At 40.6% G+C, this 16,467-nt stretch overlaps 1 protein-coding gene across 2 annotated transcripts in view; it reads left to right on the forward strand.

Moving 5' to 3' along the window:
* The window catches only part of LOC105476491 (sortilin related receptor 1), a 179,518-nt gene that overhangs the window by 64,967 nt on the left and 98,084 nt on the right, over window positions 1-16,467 (forward strand). For both annotated transcript variants that reach the window (XM_071075729.1, XM_071075730.1), the window contains exons 9-12: window positions 2,343-2,535; window positions 4,259-4,376; window positions 4,589-4,662; window positions 14,588-14,676. In XM_071075729.1, the coding sequence (XP_070931830.1) occupies window positions 2,343-2,535; window positions 4,259-4,376; window positions 4,589-4,662; window positions 14,588-14,676 (474 nt within the window). The remainder of the gene's footprint in view (window positions 1-2,342; window positions 2,536-4,258; window positions 4,377-4,588; window positions 4,663-14,587; window positions 14,677-16,467) is intronic.

The following is a 16,467-nucleotide window of genomic DNA, read 5'->3' on the forward strand; positions in this document are numbered from 1 at the left end:
TGCACTGAGCGGGGCTGTAGGAGACCTGGTGAGCTTCCTGGTAAGCCTTGGCCCTGGGTACTCCGGGAAGAAGGGGAGAAGTGCCTGGGGGAGGGCCAGTGAGGATAAAATGGGAGAAAGTGGACTCTCAGAGAAAGTGCTTAGGGTGGGGCAAATTGTTGTAGGGCAGGTCAAGTGGGGGAAAGAAAAGGATGAGCTGGGACTCCTGGTGGAGGAGCATGTGAGATACAGGAAGACAGGCTTCTGCCTAGAAGTAAAAGATAAAACTCCCGGAATCCGACTCGGGAAAGAAACAGGGCTCATCTAAATGAGAGAAACTCAGACCCCCAGATATGTAGAAGAAGCCCATAACTGGTGGGGTGACAGTTTATGATGATAACCCCCAGAGAGGTAGAGCAGAGGTCAACAGAGAAGGAGGGAGAGACCTTCAGCTGGTTCCTAAGAAGCCCCTGAAAAAGAACTGAACTAGACCTAAGGAAACCGCATGTCAGAGAATTTGGTCTCAGCTCCGGCATTTCATTCAGCGTTGTGCTCAGTCCCTCAGCCTGAAGCAGCTTTGGTGGGGCTCCTAGTGTTCCTTTTCCTGCCTCAGAGGTTGTCTTTTGGGTCTTTCTGTCTGATGTGGCAGGGCAGTCCTCCAGCTGAAGAGATTGTGTGGAGACGGATGACGGAGGGCAGCGTTTCTCTGCTTTATTGTGTAGCCAGTGGCTCAGAACCCCTGAAATAAAGGGCAAGCTTCCAGTCTTTTTTCTTTTTCTTTTGTTTTGAGATGGAGTCTTGCTCTGTCACCCAGGCTGGAGTGCAGTGGCACGATCTTGGCTCACTGCAACCTGTGCCTCCTGGGTTCAAGCTGTTCTCCTGCCTCAGCCTCCCAAGTAGCTGGGACTACAGGCATGTGCCACCACACCCAGCTAATTTTTGTATTTTCAATAGAGGCAGGGTTTCACTATGTTGGCCAGGATGGTCTCGATCCCTCGACCTTGTGATCCCCCCATCCTCGGCCTCCCAAAGTGCTGGGATTACAGACGTGAGCCACCTCACTCAGTTAAGCTTCCGGTCTTAACAGCCACGTAAGAACCCTGGTTACAATTTCTCAGAAATCCGCTCTATTTGTAATGCTTGTATCATTTTAGCACAAAACCACTTTCCTGTGGCATTAGGGTATCAGCATAGTAGATAAAGCCTGGGAAGGCCGTATTCTCTTCAGAATATGACCCCAAGCTTTCTAGAGCCATCCTTGCTGTATGTACAGTTTCTTCAGGAAGGAAGGAGTCGACAGGTTCTGCTGAGCTTCCTGACAGAAGACCTTGTGGGCTTCTATCTGATCAGAGTGTTGGATAATTAGATTGTAAGTACCTGGAGAGAGGCTGTGTAACCCTGAGCTGTGTTCCTACAGATTGGGTTGAATTTTAAGCCTCAGCACTGTTATTAGTGTCTTGTAGGTCTGACTTAATGATTTCTGTTGTTGAAGGCTCGCTGGAGGATTTGGAGTCAATTTCGACAGTGATGTAATAGATGTGACTCTTACGTCAACTTTTGTATGTTATATTCATCATTCTAACCCCCCTGTTAGGAATTGTTGATCAGATAAGCCTTTTGGCCCTAAAAGTTGAAAAGAAACAATTTTTTAAAATAGCAAATTACCAGGCTGGGCATGGTGGCTCACCATGGTGGCCTGTAATCCCAGCACTTTGGGAGGCCGAGGCAGGTGGATCACTTGAGCTAAAGAGTTCGAGACCAGCCTCGGCAACATGGTGAAACCCTATCTCTAGCAAAAAGTTAAAAAATTAGCTGGGCATAGTGGCACACACCTGTAGTCCCAGGTACTTGGGAGGCTAAGGTAGGAGGATCATTGAGGATCATCTGAGTCTGGGAGGTCGAGGCTGCAGTGAACCGTGATCGTACCACTGCACTCCTGCCTGGGCAGCAGTAAGACCCTGTCTCCAAAAAAAAAGGAATGGAGTACTAACAATGTGCTATAATGTGGATGAACCTTGAAAGCATTATGCTAAGTGAAAGTAACCAGATACAAAAGACCGCATATTGTAGATTCCATTTATATAAAATATCCAGATAGGCCAATTCATAAACCCATGGAGCAGATGAGTGGTTTCCAGGGCTTGGGAAGGGAAGAGGAAATGGAGAGTGACTGCCAGTGGGTGTGAGGTTGCCTTTTGGAATGATGAAATGTTCTGGAACTAGATAGTAATGATAGTTGCCCACATTTGTGAATGTGCTTAATGCCACAAAATTGTATACTTTTAAATGGTCAAGGTTTATGTTGTTTATAATAACAAGCAAATACCAATTCAGGTTCATAGCTGTTTATTTTCATATTGTAGGTATTTTGCAAATGAGCCATTTGCTGACTTCCACCGAGTGGAAGGATTGCAAGGAGTCTACATTGCTACTCTGATTAATGGTTCTATGAATGAGGAGAACATGAGATCGGTCATCACCTTTGACAAAGGGGGAACCTGGGAATTTCTTCAGGCTCCAGCCTTCACGGGATATGGAGAGAAAATCAATTGTGAGGTATTGATGTTTTAATCTTGTTTTGCTTTTTGATATAAGGGAAAGAGCCCTACTCTGTGGTAGTTTCCTATGTCTAGTATTAATTGAAAAAATACAGTATCACATAGGATTCTATTAATATCACATGGAGCAGACTTTTATCTGTGTTGCTACATTTGGAGTTCCCAAACTCTGCTCCAAGGTCTCACTACCACTTCTGGGCAGAAGCAACTCAGGAAAAAAAAAAAAAAAAAAAGTAGTATTCACTTTTAGTACTACTTGTTTAGTTAGACCATTACTTGGTCTTTTGAATTTTTGAGTTTTGTTTGTCCATGGTGGGCTATGTGGACACTCCCCTGTATGATATATCTGTGGCCCTTGGGAACATTTCTTTGAATTTACTTCTTGGTTTTTCTTCTCTATTTAGCAATGGGTCTTGGCTTACCACATCAAATCTAATTTTGGAAAGAGGCAGCCTATAAATAGATATAGACAAATATCTGGGTGCTTCCTCCTCCCTTAGTAGTGTCTTCTACAGCATCTTGGTGAGATCCTGGGGTGGTTGGAACTTGGGTGTTTTTGAGTGTGCTATGGGGGTCAGGCTTTAGTTAAATTGAATTAATGGTATCACTCAAATTCAGCTTTTTGTTTCCCTGACTGAGCAGTTTATTTATGAACTACAGGACAGTTCATCAGCTTTCAGTTTCTTCTTCTGAGTTTAGGTGGTGGAAGGAATGCATAGGAAATGGATAAGTCTGATTACCTGAGGATAACAGGAACTTTTCAATGAATAGACTTCCTTGCAGGCAGAAAAGCATGAGTCACAAAGAGGAGTGAGCAAATAAATATTTCTTTGACACCCAGCCTAATTTGTTCCAGTTTTCATTGGTCAAACTGAGACTCTAGCCAGACAGATACTTGTTAGAGATCCTTTTGTGACAAAAATAAGTAGCAAATAATCCAGCAAACCTTGCTACCATTTTTACCTGACTATAACCACATAAGCACATAGTTCTCCTGTGCAGAACCCTGGCCACATCTAAGTAACACTGAACAAGCTCTTCTGACCAGGAGAACTGAGTGTGACCATATGGCAAAAGGCGTTGTCCTGATTGCTTGCAGAGCTACTAAAATCTGGACATGAGTGATGGAAGCCAGACTGAATCACTTGAAGCCTTGCCCTGTATATGTACACCTTTGTGCAAATGTAAAATACATGGCAAAAAATTTAATGCCTGTCCTTTGGTTTTTATATCGCATTGATACTGTACATCAGGGGAGCTTATCCATGAGACTTATGACCTCTGATTCTTGGTCTTTCTTATGACAGAATTGCTGGAATCTTATTTAAAATACATCTCTGACTTAGAAAGTGTATATGACAAAATCATTTCATTTCTCTTTAGTTCTGAGTCACTTGAGAGGATCTCTGAGTGATAGGATGAGATGATGACTTTCCCATCTACTCAAGATGACACTGATTTCTAATTGTTATTCCCTGAGAGTCTCAGAAGGCCTTTCTAAGTTGTGATTGTTCTCTTCTTCCATGGGACATTTATGTGGGTCCAGATGATCCTCTCTGTCTGGGGGGTGTGGGGACAGCTGGGCTGTGAGTCTGGTTTCCTCTGGGCCAGGCCTCCTTGCCCCGTGTCAGCTGCAGTGCCTTCACACAGGCCACAGGGTTTACAGGGAGCGCTAGGCATGGTATTACGTGCTGACACTGCCTGAAACGTTGGTTGTATAGCTTTCCCAGGGCTGTTCCCTTCATCTGGCTCAGCGCCTCAGTCAGCTCCTCAGCCTCCAGCTCCGGAGAATGCCCATCCTGTCCAAGGAGTCGGCTCCGGGCCTCATCATCGCCACTGGTAAGTGTGCCTTGCCTGTTCTCACAAGGGGTTCGGCTGTCTGGTGATACGCAGCCAGATGCAGAGTGATCACCCACCTCTCCAGCAGTAACCACTCTTTGTGGTTTGAAGGCATTCTTAGTTGCTAGATACTACTCAGAATTTCTGGCTGGGCAAGGTGATTATCTGACATACTCTTGAAATTAAAAATAATTATTTCTCTTGCATTTTAGGTTCGGTGGGAAAGAACTTGGCTAGCAAGACAAACGTGTACATCTCTAGCAGCGCTGGAGCCAGGTGGCGAGAGGTCAGCCCCCTCCCCCAATCCCCTCCCCTCCACCCTGGTTCCCGTTTGTGTGAGAATGCAGACTGTGCCTTGGCATATCAGGGACACATATGGTCCATGGCAGAGACCAATAATGCCAGAAATGACTATAAAGTAAAGACAGGTACCTGAAGTCACTGATTTGTATCCACAGTTACTTTAAATTAAAAACAGACCTTTGCAAATGTGTGAATTTTACTAAACGTTCTAAGATTATGAGTTCTTTGAGGGCAAAGACAGTGTCTGTTTTACTGACTTCTTTATCCTGAGGACCTAAGAGTGCCTGGCATGGAGTGGGGGCTCAGGGCATATATGCTGCATGTATCAGCAAATTACAACGTAGTGGTATCAGCCCTGAAACCGGCTATTATTATTATTTTGTATATTATTGACATTGAAATGAAGCCAGTCCTTGCTGGGCTGTGTTGTGTGGGCACTTTCATCTCATTCTGTGCTATGGAAGTAGACTCTGTTTTTGCCTTAAGGTTGTATAACTAGTATCGATCCTGATTATACCAATTCCTATGGCGGGGCTAGTTCTCTAGTTCCAAAATACTAATTCATCTTCATCTTTGGGCATTAGAGAATTTCCAAACTTGTTAAAAAAAAAAAAAAAAAAGGTTGTTTCCAGCCTCCCATCATTGATTAAGGCCAAGGACGTGTGTTTGGTCTCGTTCTGTGGGGGTTGCTTTCAGGGGTGACCCTCTAATTATGCCGGGAGCCACTAGGGTGAAATCCAGTAGATCCCTTAACAGGATGAGCACGTTGTCTTTGAGCAGCCATGCAGGCTGGGCAGCCTAAGCAGCATGTCAGGAGTGATGTGGAGTCCTCAGAAGAGCTAGCAGACATAGTTCCCATCCACGTGGTGCTTTACTGGGAATGCACCGTGCTCACCTTGATATTTGAATAGGTAATATGTAAAGCAGTAATAAAAATACCAACATTCATTTGGCACCTCGCAGTTCACAGAGGCCTGTCACAAGCCTTCTCTCACTGTGGCAGGGCTTACCATCCCTCCCGAGGAGAGAGATGAGGCTCAGACACTGTGTACTGTATGTGGCAAACACAAATATGTGTTCAGATGAGGCAGGTTGTTAGGGCCATTGTGGTCAGAGTGCAGACAGTTTGAAGGAGAATTTTCGGGTTGTCCTTGTCCAGCTCCCAAGGGAAGATTAAGCAGCTGCCTTCCCCTTTCGTGGAGCTGGATGCTCCCTTTGAAATGGGGTATCCTCTTCTCTGCGAATAGGCCTGTGGTTTGTTTGTGCCTTCTGCTGTTGGTGTAATCTGGGATTTGCACATCTGCAAGTGATTTCCTTCTGGGTAGAAAGCAGTGTCTTGTTCCTCCTCCAGTGAAGTGGTATCGTCTGGCGATTACTGGGGCAGCTGTCAGTGCCTCCCTCCACACACGCCTTGTGCCTGCCAAGAAGCAGCCAGTGCATAAGAGACCTTATTTTGGGACATAGCAGAAAACTAACTGGGGGATGAAAAGATTGTGAGTTTATCTGTGTGAGTGGGCATCTGAGTCCCCATGGGCAGCCTTCACTTTAGAGGGACAATCTGGGCTGTGTGCGGGAGCAGGTGGTGGCAGAGGAAGAGGCTGTAGTGGACAGAATGCTGCCTGGAGCACTGCTGATCGTAATTCTGGTTTTCTTTTCCTCCTAATTAGTTGTGCAAATTCTCTGATCCTCGGAATTCCTTTTTTTGTGCTTTTTCCTTTTTAAAATAATTTTTATTTCTTTTATTTTTAGCTTTTTTCTTTATCAACTTCATTGAAGCCGATGAAGGTACAGTACACGGCACATAGTTAAAGTGTACGGTGTGATCAGAATTAATTATGGTCACCACAATTAAGAAAACAAACATTTCCATCTGCAAATTCTCTGATCCTCAGAATCCCTTTTTTGTGCTTTTTTCTTTTTAAAATAATTTTTATTTCTTTTATTTTTAGCTTTTTTCTTTAACAACTTTACTGAAGCAGATAAGGGGATGGTACACTGCACGTATTTAAAGTGTACAGTTTGATCAGAATTATGGTCACCACAGTTAAGATAACAAACATTTCCATCACCCTCCCCGAGGTATCTTTGTGCCCCTCAGCAATCCGTCCCACTCTCTACTCTTGTCCTTGTCTGCTTCTGTTGTTCATTGGCATTTGCTAGCATGGGTTATTCATTGACATTTTCTAGAATTTTGATAAGTGGACCCACACAGTATGTACTCTTTTTGCCTGGCTTCTGTCACACATCACAATGATTTTGAGTTTCATCCAAGTTGTTTCGTGTATCAGTTGTTCTTTCCTTTGCTAGTCGTATCCCATTGTAGGGATATATCATAATTTCTTTATTCATTCATCTGTTGATGAACATTCCAGCTTTGCTGATTACAAATATAGCTGTTATGAACATTCATGTGCATATTTTCTTCATTTCTCTAGGGTGAATACTTAGGAATGGAATAGCTGGGCAGCATGGTGGGTGTATATTTAACTTTTTAAAGAACTGCCAAATTATTGTCCCTTTTACATTTCCACCAAACAGTATGTGAGAATTTTAATTGCTTCACATCTTTGCCAACACTTGGTATGATTAGTCTTTTTAATTTTAGACATTTTAATAAGCATGTGATAATATGTAGTTGTAATTGGCATTTGCATGATCATTAATGATTCTTTTCATGTGCTCATTGGCCATTTTAAAATATGGTTGTGAAGTATCTGCCCAAACCTTTTGCTTTTTTGAAAAAATTGGGTTGGTCCAGCACAGTGGCTCTGCCTATAATCCCAGCACTTTGGAAGGCTGAGGTAAGAGGACTGCTGGAGCCATGGGCAACATAGGGAGAGCTCGTCTTTACAAAAAATAAAAATATCCAGGTATGGTTGTGCATGCCTGTAGTCCCAGCTACTCAGGAGGCTGAGATCAGAGGGTCACATGAGCCCTGGTGGTTGAAGATGTAGTGAGCTGTAATTGTGCTGCATTCCAGCCTGGGTGGCAATGGAACGAGAGCCTGTCTCAATAAACATACAAATAAATTTTAAAAACTAATTTTAATAATTGAGTTGTCTATCTTCTTTGAGTTGTAGGAGTGTTTTAAAAAATAGGTTTTGGATTCAAGTCTTTTGTATGATGGTAGATACTCATTTTTTCCATATGGAGATCTAATTGATTTAGCACCATTTGTTGAAAACACTTCTCTCTCCCCCATTGAATTGCCTTGGTACCTGTTTGAAAATCAATTGGCCATATGTAGGCCAATTTTAGGTCAACTGGGTCTATTTCAGGACTTTATTCTGTTCCATTAATCTGTCTCTCTTTTTACTAATACTAAATTATCTTAATTTCCAAAGCCTTATAGTAAATGTTGAGATCAGGTAGGGTAAGTTTTTCAACTTTGATCATTTTACAAATCATTTTCGTTATTGTAGGTCCTTTGTATTTCCTGATACATTTTAGGGTCACTTGTCAATTTCTATGAAATCTGCTGGGATTTTTATTGTAATTGCCTTGAATTTATAGGATCAATTTGGAGGAGAATCAATGTGTTAATACTATTGAGTCTTCTGATCCATGAATGCAGTATCTTTTTCCATTTCTTCTTTAATTTCTCTTAGTATTTTGTAGTTTCCAATGTAGAGGTCCTGTACATCTTTTATTAGCTTTATTCCTAGATATTTTTATTTTTATTTTTTGGTATTACTGTAAATGGAATTTTATTTTCTAATTTTTGCTCTAGTATATAAGAATACATTTTTTATATATTAATCTTGTATTCTGTGACCTTGCTAAGGTAATTCATTAGTTCTAGTAGGTTTTTAGATTCTATTTAAGCAATCATACCATTTGCAAAGAGTGGCAGTTTTATTTCTTCCTTTCTGATCTTAATGTCTTTTATTTCTTCTCTCATTCTTCCCTTCTTTCTTGTCCTTCTTTCTTCTTCTCTTTCCCTCCTTTCCTCCATTTTCTCCCTTCTGATTTCTTTAATTCTTCTTATCACAATGGCTAGGACCTCTATATAGTGTTGAATATGCCGAGACCAGCTCGGTCGGGGAGACCCTAACCCAGCAGTGCTAGAGGAATCAAAGACACATACGCAGAAATATAGAGGTGTGAAGTGGGAAATCAGGGGTCTCACAGCGTTCAAAGCTGAAAGCCTGAAACAGAGATTTACCCACGTATTTATTAACAGCAAGCCAGTCATTAGCATTGTTTCTATAGATACTAGATTAACTAAAAGTATCCCTTATGGGAAATGAAGGGATGGGCTGAAATAAAGGGATGGGTTTGGCTAGTTATCTGCAGCAGGAGCCTGTCCTTAAGGCACAGATTGCTCATGCTATTGTTTGTGGTTTAAGAACGCCTTTAAGTGGTTTTCCGCCCTGGGTGGGCCAGGTGTTCCTTGCCCTCATTCCTGTAAACCCACAACCTTCCAGCGTGGGCGTTAGGGCCATTATGAATATGTGACAGTGATGCAGAAATTTTGTTTATGGCCAGTTTTGGGGCCAGGATATGGCCAGATTTTTGGGGGCCTGTTACCAACGGAATAGAAGCAGTGAAAGTGGGCATTCTTGTCTTGTTCTCTCTCTATAGGGGAAACAATTCAGCCTTTTTACCATTAACTATGATGTTAACAGTAGATTTCTTTATCAACATTTGGGAAGTTCCCTATTGTTACTAGTTGTTGAGTATTTTTTTATCATAATCAGATACTGGATTTCGTCAAATGCTATTTTTACATTTATTAAAATGATTTTTTTCTATTACTATGATGTATTAAATATTACATTAATCAATTCTTGAATATTAAAACAACCTGGAATTGCTAGGACAAACTCTACTTGGTCGTAATGCATTATCCTTTTTATGTGCAGATAGGTTTGATTTGCTAATATTTTGTTAAAAATTTTTGCATTATTTGTGAGAGATACCTGTCTGTAATTTGTTTTTTTGTAAAATCTTAAAGTTTTGATATGAGGGTTTGGCTAGTATCACAAAAGAAGCAGAGTGGTAAACCCCTCTTCCTCTTTTTTAGGACAAAGTTTGGTGTTATTTTTTCTTGAGTAGTTCCCTACAGATATTGAGTTTTCTTTCTGGGAATATTTTTTGATAAGAGATTTAATTTCTCTGGTTGATATAAGACTATTCAGATTTTCTTCTTTTTGTTTCGATTTTGATGAGTTGTGTGTTTCAAGAAATTTGTCCCTTCACATAAGTTGTGATTTTCCTTGGCCTTAGTTATTGATGATATATTCTCTTTATCTTTTTATGTCTGTAGGATCTTTGGTGATGATTTCATTCCTGATATTGGTGATTTGTGTATTTTCTCTATTTTTCCTTAGTTTAGGTGTTTCAATACTGTTGATCTTTCCAAAGAATCTGCATTATCTCTGTTGATTTTCTATTGTCTGCTTTCTGTTTTGTTGATTTTTTTCTTATTGTTTTTTCCCTTATTTGTTTTTTTGTTGTTTTTGTAGCTTATTAAGATATAACCTTGGGTTATTGATTTTATATTTTCTTTTCTAATGTAAGCATCTAAAGCTGTAAGTTTTCCTTTAAATACTAATTTAGCTATATGCCACATATTCAGATATATTGTATTTTAAGTGTTTTTAAGTTCAGAGTATATTTAATATCCCCTTTTAAAACTGAGATATAGGCTGGGCACAGTGGCTGATGCCTGTAATCCCAGCACTTAGGGGGACAAGGCAGGAGGATGACTTGAGGCCAGGAGTTCAAGACCTGCCCAGGCATCATAGTGAAACCTTATCTCTACAAAAAATAAAAAAATTAGCTGGGCATGCCTGTGATCCCAGCTACTCCGGAGGCTGAGGTGGGAGGCTCACTTGAGCCCAGGAGTTCAAGGCTGCAGTGAGCTGTGATTGTATGAGTTCACTCAGACTGGGTGACAGAGCAAGACCGGGTCTCAAAAAAATAAAAAACAGATAACACTGAGATATAATTCACATACTATAAAGTTCACCATTTTAAAGTGTACAGTTCAAATGTTTTTAGTATTATTCAGTCATCACCATTATCTAATTCCAGAACATTTTCATCAACCCATAATATCTCGTGATTTTTATCTTCGAATGATAAGTTATTTAGCAAAGTGTTATTTAATTTGTTGGGTATTTGGGGGTTTCATAGATATCTTGTTATTGGTTTCTAATTTAATTTCCTATAGTCAGAGAAGACACTTTGTATGATTTCAGTCCCTTTAGATTTATTGAGATTTGTTTTGAGATCCAGCGTGTGGTCTATATTGTTGAATATATCATGTGCACTGGGAAGGAATATGTATTAAGCAGTTGTTTGAGGTAGTGTTCTATAGATATTATTTAGATGAAGGTGGTTGATAATGTTGTTCAGATCTTTTGTGTTCATATTGATTTTTTGGGGGGTCTAGTTCTCTAAATTCCTAAGAGAGGAATGGTAAGATCTCCTATTACGATTCTGAAATTGTCTGTTTCTCCTTTAAATTCTGTCAAGTTTTCCTTTGTTTTGGTATGCATTTTGAGTCCCTGTTGTTAAGTGTATTCACATTTATAATAATATTTTCTCATGAATTGTCCCTTTTTTCATTATGAACTATCTCTCTTTATTGTAATGCCCTTTGTCATAAAGTCTATTTTATCTGATATTAAAATAGTTACTGTAGCCTTCTTCTGTTTACTATTTGGATAGTACATCTTTTTTTGAGTTGGTGTCTTACTCTGTCACCCAGGCTGGAGTACAGTGGTATGATCTTGGCTCACTGCAACCTCGGCCTCCCGGGTTCAAGCAATTCTCCTGCCTTAGCCTCCCGAGTAGCTGGGATTTCAGGCGCTCACCACCACACCCAGCTAATTTTTGTATTTCTAATAGAGACGGGGTTTCACCATGTTGGTTAGGCTGGTCTCGAACTCCTGACCTCAAGTGATCCGCCCGCCTTGGCCTCCCAAAGTGCTGGGGTTACAGGTATGAGACACCACGCCCAACCCTGGATAGTACATCTTTTAACTTCCATTCACTTTCAACCTATCTGTGTCTTTGTATTTAAAGTGTTTTTTTTTTTTCTCTTTTTTGAAGTTAGGTCTTGTGTGTTGTCCAGACTGGTCTTGAATTCCTGGGTTCAAGTGATCCTGCCAAGTAGTTGCAATTAAAGGCACATGCTGCCATGTGCAGTTCTTTGAAGTGTTTCTTCCAGACAACATATAGTAGGGTCTTGCTTTTTTCACTCATTCTGCCAAGCTCTGCTTTTTAACTGAAATGCTTAGGCCATTAACATTTAATATAATTATTGATATATTTGAATTTAGGTCTAATATTTCATTTATTTTCTTTTCATTTCTCCTGTTTATTATTCCTCTGTTCCTTATGTCCTCTCTCCTTTTGTATTATCTAGATACATTAAGTATTCTACTTTTATTTCGATTTTTGGGGGGGCTTCTCTGTGTATTTCTAGTGGTTTCTCTAAGGATTACAACATACATATCTAATCTTTTATAGTCTTCTTTGAGTTGATATTGCACTTAACATAAAATTTAGAACCCTTTCAACCATGTAAGTCCCTTTTCTCCTCCCCCACCTATATGTTATTTTCATATTTATCACATCAACACACATTACAAAACCCACAAAGCAGTGTTTGGTTTTGCTTTAAATTGTCATATGAATTTCAAAGAACTTAAATATTTACCCAGATATTTACCATTTCTCTTGCTTGCTCTTTGTTCTGGAAAAATCTCTGTTTACCCATGGGAAATTTCCCTACAGCCTAAAGAAATGCCTATAGCGTTTCCTGTAACAAGATCTATTGGCTGTGAATTCTCTTGTTTATCCCTCGTTTGAAAATCTATCTCTATTTTAACTTCATTCTTGAAGGATATGTTTATTGGATAGAGAATTCTGGGTTGACAGTGATTTTCTTCCAGTACTTTAAAGATGTCTACTGTTTTCTTGTTTCGGTGGGTTCTGATGAGAAACCTGTCTTCACTTGAGCTATCATTCTCCTGTGTGTAATATGCCATTTTTCTCTAGATACTTTGAAGATTTTTTTTCATTAGTTTTCAGCAGTTTTGTTATGATATGTCTAGGAGGGCTTTTCTTTGAGTTTATTCTCTAAGTAGATGCTGATTTTGAATCTATATTTATGTCTTTCACCAAGTTTGTGAAATTTTCAGCCATTATTTCTTCAAAAATTTTTTCTGCCCCCGTCCCTTTCTCCTGTTCTTCTCAGACTCCAGTTACATATTAGACCTACTGTTATTATTCTCTGTGTCCTTGGCAATCTTTTTTTCTTTGAAATCTTTTTTTCCCCTGTATGTTCTTTAGAACATACAGATAGATCTGTAATTTCTACAGATCTATATTTATTTTGAAGTTCACTAATTCCTCTGTCATTGCTTTTCTGATGTTGAGCCCATCAGTAAATTTCTTGTTTCAGACATTATATTTTTCTGTTATAAAATTTGTTTGGTTTCTTTTTAAAAATTGTTTCCACTTCTCTGGAATTCTTTTCTCTCATTCATTTCACGTGTGTTTTTCTTTCCCTCATTGGACATGGTTATAACAGCTATTTTAAAATTCCAGCCGGGTATGGTGGCTCATGCCTGTAATCCCAGCACTTTGGGAGGCTGAGGCAGGTGGATCACTTGAGGTCAGGAGTTTGAGACCAGCCTGACCAACATGGTGAAACCCTGTCTCTACTAAAAACATAAAAATGAGCTGAGCGTGGTGGTGCATGCCTGTAATCCCAGCTACTTGGGAGGTTGAAGCAGGAGAATCGCTTGAACTCAGGAGGCAGAGGTTGCAGTGAACTGAGATTGCACCACTGCACTCCAACCTGGGCAACAGAGTGAGACTGTGTCTCAAAAAATTTTAAAAAAATTTCTAATAATATGGGTCACTTGGGATTGGCACCTTTTGACTATCTTTTCCCTTGAGAATTAGACACATTTTTTGGATATGTTTGTATGCTGTATGTTAAGTAATTTTGGTTTGTATTCTGCACATGTGAATGAAATTCATGCAATCAAGACTTCTGAAGGATATTGATATTTTTGTTTCAGCATATAATCAGCCTGTTTAGGTTCTGACCCTGAGTTCTGTCTTGCTTTCTGTAGGTGGTAGTTTAACTCTCAGTTCAGTATGCTAAGCCTCTGTTATACTGGTTTGTGTCTGTTTCATGCACATACACTTCAGGGGTTAGGCCGCGACTTACGTAAATTCATACACAAAATTAGGGGATTTACTTTTTTGACACTCCCTGCTATGGGATTCTATCCACACTTTCCCTACCCTACAGAGGCTCCTTTCTCTGATTCCTTTGGGGGAAATAGTGTCTGTTGAAGTTTTAGCTGTGACTGAGACTGAGGTGTACCCCATGTCTGGGACTTTCCTTTTGGGCAAAGCTTTACCAGCAAATTCATGACTTGTGTATGTAGCTTCTCTAGGTTTTTAAATCTCCACAAGCTGCTTGCTTTTGTTTACTTTTTCAGCATCCACTGGTAGTTGTTTTTTGTCCAGAGTTTTCAACTGTAATTAACAGGAAGGATAGGCTATAGAGGGCTAATACTGTCATAGTAGAACTGGAACCTCAGTTACTTTTTAATCAAGGGTTGGTGGGAGTCATAGATTTGGATCTGAGTCCTATCTCTGCTGTTCACAGTTTGCCATTTTAATATTAAGCCTGTGTTTCTTCATTTGGGCAAAAAATTGAGATACTAGAACTTGCTCTGCCTGTCCCTAGGGTTGTGTGAAACAGATGAAATAATGGATGTCAGTGTCTTCTGTGAACAGAAAAATTGTTTTAAAGTGGTTGTCATTGCTGTTATGTCTATGTGCACATGTGTGCATGCCTGTGGTTATGTGTACATGGTTTCTGCACAGTTACCTCCACAGCAGTGGTGTCACCATGAATTTTTCCTCCTCAGGCACTTCCTGGACCTCACTACTACACGTGGGGAGACCACGGCGGAATCATCATGGCCATTGCCCAGGGCATGGAGACCAATGAGCTAAAGTAAGTGTCTCTGATGAGGCCTTTTAACATCAAACTCTTCTCCCAGAAATTTACGTCTGTGATTCTAAGTGGATTATCTCTCTACAGCACTAGGTTGTTGACAGCACAATTTGTGATCTCTGGATATGACTTAAACTATTTTTTTTTTTTTTTTTTTTTTTTTGAGATGGAGTCTCACTCTGTCTCCCAGGCTGGAATGCAATGGTGCGATCTCAGCTCACTGCAACCTCCATCTCCTGGGTTCAAGCGATTCTCCTGCCCCAGCCTCCTGAGTAGCTGGGATTACAGGCGCCTGCCACCATGTCTGGGTAATTTTTGTATTTTTAGTAGAGACAGGGTTTTACCATCTTGATCAGGCTAGTCTCGAACCCTTGACCTCAGGTGATCCACCTGCCTCGGCCTCCCAAAGTGCTGGGATTACAGGTGTGAGCCACCACGCCTGCCCTGACTTAAACTCTTTATCTCTGAAATGGGAATAATAAGAACCCGTCCTTTCTATCAGAAAGGGAGATTGTGAGGAACAGGGCAATTAATTTTATGGATTTGAAAAAGTATAACACTATAGAAAGAATTAATAATGGCCAAGTAATTTAGTGGAGGCTCTTTAATTTGTTCTCCTTTGCTTTGTGTCTTTATTACATAGAATGACTAAAAATAAATAGCAATAATAATAATACATGAGTAACAATTACAGAATGCATACACCTTGATAGCCATTGACTTTTGGTGCATTAGGTCGGTGGGGGGTCTCATAGAGCTGGAAGGGATGTTTAGGGTTAACTGCATCATTGCACAGATGAGAAAACAGACTCAGCAAGGCGAAGTAACTTGCCCAGGGTCATTCCTTTTGTTAGTGACATTGGCAGGATTAGCACTTGGGTTTTTAGATTGCATCCTACATTCTTTGCAATATATTGTTCTGAAAAGCAAAACTGTCAGGAGTTTGTAACCTCTACACCCTTATGTTCTGATTTTATCAGATATAGACAGATCTGTATGTATGTACTGGTTCTTTTGGCTCATTATTGAATGGTTCATGTTAGGTCAAGTTCATGCTGGACCACACTTCTTCCTGTTTTTGAGCTGAACCCATTAGATGGATTGGTGAAGGATCTGGAGAGGGCTTCTGTAACTATCTTGTTTATTGCAAGGACAAAGCTTTCTTTTTCTTTGCTTCTTTTAGAAACAGGGCCAACTGGCCGGGCACAGTGGCTTACACCTGTAATCCCAGCACTTTGGGAGGCCGAGGTGGGCGAATCACGAGGTCAGGCGATCGAGACCATCCTGGCTAACACGGTGAAACCCCGTCTCTACTAAAAATACAAAAAACTAGCCGGGCATGGTGGCGGGCGCCTGTAGTCCCAGTTACTTGGGAGGCTGAGGCAGGAGAATGGTGTGAACCTGGGAGGCGGAGCTTGCCGTGAGCCGAGATCACGCCACTGCACTCCAGCCTGGGGGACAGAGGCAGACTCCATCTCAAAAAAAAAAAAAAAAAAAAAAGAAACAGGGCCAGCAGCAAGTGAGAGGTGGGTGGTTTGGAAAAAGAGATCTTAGCAGCTGGTTTTTTCCCTGTGGATAATTTGACATGTGCTGAGCAACCTGGCTTCAGAGAAGGAGAGAGAAGCAAAGTACTGGTATTTGGCATTCCGCTTGGCTGTTCTCTGTTCTGTGTAGCACTGGTTAGCTGTTTCTTTAGAGGCAATACTCTGAAGAGGTCCTGTTTGTATGCCACACTCTGTATTCATATTCAGATAGGTATTTGCTCAGACAACGACCATCACAGAGCACAGT

This window comes from Macaca nemestrina, chromosome 12 (assembly GCF_043159975.1).
Source record: "Macaca nemestrina isolate mMacNem1 chromosome 12, mMacNem.hap1, whole genome shotgun sequence".
Classification (NCBI taxonomy): Eukaryota; Metazoa; Chordata; class Mammalia; order Primates; family Cercopithecidae; genus Macaca; species Macaca nemestrina.